This window comes from Triplophysa rosa, linkage group LG22 (assembly GCF_024868665.1).
Source record: "Triplophysa rosa linkage group LG22, Trosa_1v2, whole genome shotgun sequence".
Lineage (NCBI taxonomy): Eukaryota > Metazoa > Chordata > Actinopteri > Cypriniformes > Nemacheilidae > Triplophysa > Triplophysa rosa.
The window spans coordinates 18,054,715-18,064,714 of record NC_079911.1 but is presented as its reverse complement, the minus strand read 5'-3'; the positions used below and the strand labels follow the sequence as shown (position 1 = coordinate 18,064,714).

General features: G+C 40.3%; 1 protein-coding gene across 1 annotated transcript in view; it reads left to right on the top strand.

Annotated features, from left to right (window-relative positions):
* The window catches only part of ttc28 (tetratricopeptide repeat domain 28), a 189,142-nt gene that overhangs the window by 169,944 nt on the left and 9,198 nt on the right, over positions 1-10,000 (top strand). The window contains exons 10-13 of the mRNA XM_057320454.1: positions 1-56; positions 269-487; positions 3,021-3,174; positions 7,961-8,101. The exon at positions 1-56 is cut by the window's left edge and continues 74 nt beyond it. Of these exons, the coding sequence (XP_057176437.1) occupies positions 1-56; positions 269-487; positions 3,021-3,174; positions 7,961-8,101 (570 nt within the window). The remainder of the gene's footprint in view (positions 57-268; positions 488-3,020; positions 3,175-7,960; positions 8,102-10,000) is intronic.

Below are 10,000 nucleotides of genomic sequence, written 5' to 3'. Positions count from 1 at the left end.
CTTTGACCTGCAGACCTCCTCGTACCAGGCTCTCCAGCGGGTCCTTGTCAGCCTCGGTAGAAACATTCCCCCATTAAATCATTTTAAAACGCTGTACGTACTTGAAAGAGATCACGTAGAGCCAGTGGAGGTTTTGTATCATTTTTCATTTCGTTTCGCATCATTGATTCGTGTTTTGAGAAAGAAAAGAGACGATACTCTCTAAACGTAGTAGTGTACTCTAAAGATGTTTCTGAAGCCCAGCGCTGACCTCTGACCCTTCGCTCAGGTCATCACGACGAGGCGCTGGCGGTGGCAGAGCGCGGACGCACCCGTGCTTTCGCTGACCTGCTGGTGGAGAGACAGACGGGTCAGCAGGATTCAGACCCCTACACCCCCGTCACCGTCGAGCACATTCTGGACACTGTGAACGGACAGCGCGCTCTGGTTCTTTACTTCTCTCTGGCCGCTGGTTACCTGTACAGCTGGCTCCTCGCTCCAGGGTCTGGTAAGAAAACAACTCAAGACAGCACAATGAAGCTTTCCTTTGTTTCGCAGTCAAATGTCAGGTTGATCCTGAAGCTAACTTGGTAGAGCATTGCGCTAGCAACCACAGGTCATGAGATCGATCCTAGGAAACACGCATACGGGTCACGTGTCAAACTTCAATGCACTGTTGGATTCTTGGCCAAATGGCATAAATGTCAAGATGCTAGCTCCACCCCTTATTTCTTCTGATTGGTTGCGTGACACATTTGGACTATTTAAAGCGCTGTAACTTTTATGGTTTTGTTATGCATCTATTTGCATATCTGTGAAATTTTGTTCACATTCTGTGTGTGAACGCCCACTAAACATGTGTTTCTCTAGTGTGCATATAGCGTGTGTAGAGACGGCGGATATCACACCCAGACTGAACGCATGAATGAATTGAGCGATGTGCGTGTGTGTGTGTGTGTGTGTGTGTGTGTGTGTGTGTGTGCGTGCGTGCGTGCGTGTGTGTGTGTGTGAGATGAAGGTGTCAGACGAACACAGCTGAACACTTCATGAGAGACCCGCGGAGACGCTGTCTGTCTGTTTGAACACAACCCAACACGACACACACTTGTACATGTTTACACAGATCAATAACAGAGATGATCCCTTTCTGTCTGTCTCCGGTCATTATATTAAACTGAAGCTTTTGTGTATACAAAAGAAGTAAAGAGGAGGGTTGTGTTTAATTGTTGTCGAATCGCGTTGTGCTGTTTTAATTGTAATGTTGGGTTGGGATGAACCGTAGATATGATTGACAGATACTGCTGTCCATCATAATCGTAAACATAACAGAGTAAATGTTATTTTAAACATATGTTGATATGTGGTTGTGTAGAATGACCGCAACACAAGTTTGGCGGCTTAAACACACACAACAAGAAAGAAACAATTATTTGATCAGGTTTTGCCACACGGGATCTTTCAGTTTAAAGACAATAGCAGCCTGTCAAACACACACACACACACACACACACACACACACACACACACACACACACGTGTGCTCGGTTCATGGATGTGTTTCCTGCTGTCGTGTGCCTCACACCTTCTGTTCCCCGCGGCTTCAATCCTGCCAACACACACTTACACGCAACACACACACGGTTCACACCCACCGCCTGCTGTTTGGTGAAGCTGGTAAAAATCCGCAAATTAAAGCAAAGCGGCAGAACCACCTGCCCCCCAATCCCACCACACCACACGCTTACACACAACAGTATACACACAATCACATTAAACACAACCACACAGCCACAACACAATCACATACGCAACACATTAAACACAACCATATATGTTATACAACACACAAAACAACCACATACATAACACATAAAACTTACCCACACTTAAACACACACACAACACACAAAAGTGCATACACACTTATACCTGCACATTTACACACAACATGCACACAACCATGACAATCAAACATTCTCACATACAAACGCACACACTCAGACATACACGAAAGAAACACACTGACACACACAATAAACACAACCACACACAAGTACACACACGTAAAACACACAACACAACCACCACACAGACATATACACTCTATTGTCACATACATACATTCAACACACATAAAACACAACTGCAAACACACACAAGACATATACAAGCAACACACAAATTTATTCATGCACACACACACATGCACATAAAAAACACAACACATACACAACAACACCACATTCTAGCACATATTCGCCCATCACACACACATTAAACGTGCACACACACACATCAAACGCGCACGCACGCACGCACACACACATAAAAAACACAACACATACACAACAACATGACATTCTAGCACATATACGCCCATCACACACACATTAAACGTGCACACACACACACATACACATTAAACGCACACGCACACACACATATACATTAAACGCGCACGCATGCACACACACACACACACATACACATAAAAAACACAACGCATACACAACAACACCACATTCTAGCACATATACGCCCATCACACACACAATAAACGTGCACGCACACGCACACACACACATAGAAATAGTCACAAGCATACAGAAAGGTTAGTACAGTTCCTGTCAAACACACACCTGCACTTCTCTGGGCTTTTAGCTCTGCTAACAACACAAAGACACACAAACAGATGTGAATCCAGCAGTACATTCAGCCCACAGGAGAATATTTCAGCTCTCTGACCTTGTGTTTGACTCTCATGTGCTTCTATACATTACTGGGACTTCATTAGAACACAAAGCACACGCTGAACATCTAAAGCACTAAAGCTCCCGAGTGTATGAACGCGTTCTGAACTCTCCACAGGATTCAGACCTCCGGTGTCTTACATTTGACCTTAAATCCAGCGCTGCTCCACACACTATATTCTACATTTATTCTCAAGAATTGTGTGTTCTGTTTAGTACGTAGTATGCAGTGTGCACTATATATTGTCCTTTAAGCAGTATTGAAGTTTACCTTGTCTGTCCGTCTCTCAGGTATCCTGAAGTTTCATGAGGTGTACCTGGGCGAGGGCGCGTCGGAGGGCGGAGCGTCAGACTTCCAGGAGGCGGGCGGATGTGTGGGCTCTTCTCTGGAGCAGCACATCGCTAACGCCCGCGAGGCCCTCGGAGTGGATTCCTACTACAGCAGGTAAACACTTCAGCGCCTGTTTATTTCAGATCATCTGAGATAGATGTTAATAGCAGGTGTGAGGTCATTTGCTGAAGGGCGCGTGAGATGTGTCCTTCACCGTGTCCCACTGTCACAGGTCACAGCAGAACTCATTGATCTTCATAACCTCAGCATAACGCTCATCTGCCGCTCGCGCTGATCTCTGCCTCCACACGCACAACATTCAATTAAGATGAGAACGAGAGAGGGTTTGAGGTCGCGCCCGCCGAACGTGTCGTGTGTTTAAAAACAGCTTGAAGGATCACAGCCGAATAGAACAAAAACGAGGTTGTTTCAGATGCAGAAAAATGGAAGCGATCATTCCAAATGTTCATCGAATCTGCATTTTTTTAGATGTGTTGTGGTCATTCCAGTCCAGTGTCTGTTGAATTTCTACAAAATCAAACCTCAGGAGTGACAGAAAGTCATCCGACAGCCATGTGAAAGACTGACAGCATGACAAGACGCATGAAAACTGTGATCAAAATCCAGGTTATCACATAAAATAAATGTTTTAGAACTTTTTCTAAAAACATGGGAAAATATGACTGTTGAATTGCTTGAAAGTGAATCTGAACTTGTTTTCTTTGCGGTATTTGAGGTCTGAAAAAATACAGAGCATCTTTTCTGTTGTTTTCCCCTGTTTCTCCAGTTTTATTTTCTGCAAATAAATGCGAATAGAAGCAATATTTTTATTTGAAATTTGGGATAAATATTGTTAGCCCTTCACAGAATGAAACAAAAACGATCATGTTACCTGAACACATACCTAGAAATAGTTCATTAAGAAAAACTGAAAGTAATTTTGAAATGATCTTTTACACCGTGTCTACAGCGGCTGCGTCGTGGGCCGGCGCAACGCGACAAGATACAATAAAACGCATTAGAACTCATTATAATTAAAAAATAATAATTATAATTATATATATATATAAAATTATATTTTAAAAATCGTATTTGGCTGACATACTCCTTTTGACACATGTGTACAGTATGTAAAACAACATGAAAATAGTCTAAATGTGTTGTAGTCCCACAGTTGTTTTCATGTTGGTTTCCATCCCAAATAAACCCTGATGCACGCATCCGTGTTAGAATCTGAGTTACGCGCGCATCTCAACACTCACCCTGATATTGTCACGCGCCGCAGCTCGACTGCAGGCCGCACCGCATGGATGTGGGTGTCTGCGGCTCGAACCGCGAGGAAGCTGAAGGGTTTTCACCTCTCACATGGAAGAATGGCTTTGAGAGTGTTCTGACATGTAATTAGGTGAAGACGCTGGCAGGTTTGGTGGAGCCGGTGTGTGTGTGTGTGTGTGTGTGTGTGTGTGTGTGAGAGACGTCAGAAGTTCTCAGTGTGAATTTCTTGCAATGCTTGAAACAAAGGCCATTATTGTACGCATACGGAAGGCTGCGAGTGGCTGCCATTAGTCACCAGAGGTGCGGTGGATTCTCCAGCGAGCTCTCCGCTCATCCCTACCCATTAAAGGATCATTTAGCGCTTGACTGAGGGGCTGCGAGCAATCCTTTCCACACGGTTGGGTGCAATATGTCACCTTTGAAGACCCCATTCATTGTGAGGAAAGAACAGGAGTTGTGAGACCAGCAACTGTCTGCAATATGAGCAATTACCCTCCTCCATCAAGACCTCTTCCAGCTGTTAGATGAGACTGATGATACTCCGAGCACGTCTGCATTACATTTATAAACTTTCATTTCTTTCATCATTTACTCATCCTCATGTGATTTCAAACCTGTATGAGTTTCATTCTTCTGCCAAACAAAAGACGATATTGTGAGGAACATTGATATCCAAAAAACACTGGACATTTCTCAAAATATCTTCTTTTGTGTTCTACAGAGGAAAGAGTCAGATTAGGGTAAAGAAACGATGGCAGAATTGTTATTTTTGGGTGAACTATGCCTTTAACGCAGTGCATGGTTGAGTCACATCTAAAGTACGTTCTTCATACTTTTCACTTTCTACTTTTTAAATGTTAATACTTGAGGAAATAAAAAACACTGGAGGAGCCACAGAAATGATGAAAAACTTATTTATAAGTATTTTATATAGTATATAAACTTGAAGTAAGGTTTTTTTAGGGCTGTCAAACAATTAATTGCGTCCAGAATAATATTTTGTGTTATGTAATACGTATATGTGACCCTGGATCACAAAACCAGTCTTAAGTAGCACAGGAACATTTTTAGTAAAAGACAAAAATACATTGTGTGGGTCAAAATGATCGATTTTTCTTTTATGCCAAAAATCATTAGGATATTAAGTAAAGATCATGTTCCATGAAGATATTTTGTAAATTTCCTTCCTTAAATATATAAAAACTTTATTTTTGTGAGTGGATGGTCTGCCACAGTGCCCCTGATTAACAACTTCAAAGGCGATTTTCAGATTCCTGGGTTTTAAACGGTTGTATCTCAGCCAGATATCGTCATATTCTAACAATAGAAATCTTATTTATCCAGCTTTCAGATTATGTAAAAATCTCAATTTCTAAAAATTGACCCATAAGACTGGTTTTGTTGTCCAGGGTCACATATGTCTGTGTACTGTGCATATTACTTTTGTATTTATAAACACACACACACATGCATATATTGAAGGAAATATACAAATTTATTAACATTTATATGTAATTTAAATGATTGGTAAATATTTCCTAAATATGTATACATGTATGTGTTTATAAATACAAAATTAATATGCACAGTACTCAGACATATATTATCTTAACACAAACTTTTATTCTGGGTGTGATTAATCGAGATGAATCGTTTGACAGCTCTGTGTTTAAAAAAAAGTTTCTTCGCAGTTATACACAAAAGAGTGCATATTTGTGTGTCAGATAATATGAAGAGTGTAAAGTTATTAATGGAATGTGGGTAACATACCCAAAATCATTTTATTTTGTGAAAATATGAAAATATAATAATGAGAAATGAGTTTATATTGAGATCTTTGATATCTTGTTAACACTGAGTATGAATTCTGTAGTTTCTGAGACATTTTTGAGATCTCTTCTGCAGATCTTGAGGAGATGCATGAAATATTAACTTTTGTATTATACAACAATAAATATCTTAATTTGTATTATAATATATCTTCGCACCCCTGATAATTAGGATTTGATTATGTAATTCTCATGGCCGTTTGGCGAGATGCTCAGAAAGCCTTTTCCCAGTAAAATCATATTTGTTAAAGTTGCTCACGTCATTGATAGAAGCCAAACTGTGCAATGTGAAAATGAACCTGCACAGTTAACCCAAGTGTGCAAACAACCTTTGTTAACCTCTCAGGTCAAGTGAGCGAGTGCAAGTCACTCACCGGGGGAAAATCTCTCTCAAAGCATCATGGCCTATCTCAGCCTGACACATTAGCCCAACACAACACTCCGAGGCTCCGTCTGTAACTCTGAGTCATCCTTATTTCCAATGCACTCTTCCCAAACCACGGCTGCAGCCGTGTCCTGCGGAACGCTCTGACAGGTCGTGGGCTCTCGGGCCGTGCTAGAAATCTGATGCATTACACACAACTCCTGCTTCCAGATATGAAGAAAAGATGATTTCTGTGGCTCCTCCAGTGCTTTTTATTGCCGCTTGGAAGCAAAATGAAATTTCTCCCATCCTAGAGGGTTTTACACGGACAAGAATGAAATCAAGATCTCAACAGGATTTGGCTTGGCTCTCAGAAGGAATATATTGAGCACTGGAACATGCTCGCCGAGATAAATGCTTTGAAACGGTCACAAGAATGAGAGCGATGTTCGTGCAGCGTCTTGGGAAAATATTACGTGACGTTCCGGTGCATTTATGACTTGGGTAAACACGTTTATATGCAAGATCTTCCGAAGTTTGTGGAATGTTTAATTCATATTGACATGTTTTGATAGCATGCGAAGATTAGTCCGGTATAATGAGTCAAACATCTGCATCATTCATCGGCGTGTATTAGATGAAGTGTGTTTTGTGTGTAATTGAGGTGAGCTGAATGAAACATTATTAACCCAACAGATGAATCCATGCGTGTCGTTTGAGATGAAGACGATTACTGGAGAGATCTGTTTTTTCATTCAAACTAATCAGAGATATTTGCTCGCGTGTTTTCCAGATGCTCAGTGATTCATCTCTTATTATCTGTGATTGCAAATGACGCTTTGCTCGTGAATTGCTTGTTCATTTGTAAAATCATTTCTGTTATTTTGCGTTGTGTCTGAATGCAAGCGGCAGAGAGAGTCAACACGTGTGTCGATGTTTTGTTGAATTGTGAAAGGTATTGCTTACACAAATGAGTCTATATATGAACGTTTTCATGTATGTACAGTATGTATTTACTGTACTGTATATATGCAAAACTGTAAATTACATCTTGATTAATAATATAATATATTAGCTGACAATAAAACAGAAATAATTCTTTACGAGCAAGAAATGGACACTAGAATATCATCAGCTTTTTAACTTATACAGCCACCCAGAAGACCCTAGCAACCATTCAGAACACCATAGCAACCAGTAAGGGCACCATATCAAAAAACCTGTTACTACTCTGGCATCACAATGGTGAATTTTGTTGTACAAAATCATTCAAATCTATATAGCAATCATTGGTGTGTTTTATCATAATGCTGTTGTCATTTCCAATTCAAAGCCGTCAGACACAAGTTGCTGTGCGTTACTTTGATTTTAGCATGTGCAACACACTTTAACTGTGGGAAAATGATTAAAATACTCTTTGAATGTGTTTCAGAGCGTGTTCCAGCAGCGAGACTGAGAGTGAAGCTGGAGATCTGCTGGATCAACAGTTTGAAGAGCTCAACAACAAGCTAAACTCAGTGACGGACCCCACCGGATTCCTCAGGATGGTCTCCAGAAACAACCTCTTTAACAGGTCAGACGCCAGCATGTGAAACAGCGCTGGTGTGAACGCCCGTTTTTACACAAACGTTTCACACAAAAGTAAAGGAATCATTTGCTTACATTGCTCAGTTTCCAAATTTGATGCGTTTACTAAATCAACTTGTTTACTACTGTCTATTTACCACTGTTGCTAGGTAACGAGGCAACACCCTAGCAACCACACAAATCATCCAAGTGCATAGAAACTTAGCATAAAGGCAAAACAATCTAGAGACTCAATCAATCTCAAAATCATTACACAATTAGCAAACGTTTTCTGTTCCTAATAGGTCTAAACTTTACCGGCGGAACGCTCGGCTCAGACGGACGATCATTAAGAAGAAAGTTCAGTCTTCACATCCAGATTAATTATGAGAGAGAGAGAGAGAGAGAGAGGGTCATTAACACTAGAACAGGGGGATGGTGAGAGTGAGACAGGAGCGTGGTGGGGAGGTTGTGATGTGAGTTGGTAAGACAGGGTCAGAGCGAGCATCATTACAGCTCTACTGCTCATTAAGAGCTTCACATATCTCTTATTCATTAAAACAAAGAGCCGTACACACACACACACACACACACGCACACACACACACACACACACACAGCTCTCATCTGCACGGCGTTCACTCAAAAATAAACATTCTGTCATTATTTTCTTACATTCGTGTTATTTCTAACCTGTAAGCTGGTACTGTGTGAAACATAAAAAAAGATTTTCTCCTCACAGTGTTATTCACTATGTAGTAGTGTAGAGCAGTGGTTCTCAAACTTTTTCGTTGTAAGGTCCCCTTTGTGTTAAGTGCATCGCTTTGCGGCCCCCCATATAAAGACGTATAATCTTAAACTTTTTATTTTAATTAAACCAAAAACATTCAGTTATACAATGCTGGAACCTCAATTCGTTTGGTTGGTGGTGTCATTTTTCTGATGTTTGATTGCATAAAATCTATGATAAATTTCTATATTTCATAAAATGCTACAAAATCTGTGGCCCCCCTGGATCCATCTTGGGGCCCCCCAGGGGGCCACGGCCCCCAGTTTGAGAACCACTGGTGTAGAGTAGTGGCCAGAAGTGAACATATTTGCACAGTGTTTGCTTTAAATTCTTTTAAAGTTCGATGAAAGCATCAAAATATAAGCAAACTACAGCTCCATATCAGGAAATGTGGGTTTATTCCAGTATACAAAAATGAAAATGCATGGAAACACAAAAAGCTGACCGTGAATAAAACAAACATTGAGCACAGTTTATCAGTTTCTAATATTTTGTTGATTCTCTCTTCAGTCGTTCTCCTGACTTTTTACTCAATACATTTGCCAAACCTCCTTAAATTCTTCTCAAAGCTAAGCCTCAGTTTACTCTCTAAACACAACTACACAAGATGCATACAAAATCTTTAGTAATATATATGATATATATTTAGTAATTTAAGAAATTAAAAATATATACTGTATATATTCTATATTGAATTGTAAGAGATTTGAGAAGTAGACGAAATGAATGTTAACACAAATTTTCATCACACAAAGCCATCACATGGCTACAGAAGAATTGAAATGTAGCTTTTGTTGGAGTTTAACAGACATGATTAGAAAAGAACTGTGTTGTTTTTCATTGATAAATAAATAACAGCAAACAGGTTTGGGGTGAGTATATAATGACATTTCTTTATTTTTTGTGATCTATTTCTTTAAATAATCCATTATATTCTCTCTTGGTTGATTCTCTGGTTTAACGTGACCCAGAATCAAATGAGATGTCAAAGACAGATGCTCATTAAATGTGGGAGTATTAGATCATTTAGATAAATACCCACCTGTCTCTCTCTCTCTCTCTCTCTCTCTCTCTCTCTCTCTCTCTCTCTCTCTCTCTCTCTCCTCCTCTCTCTCC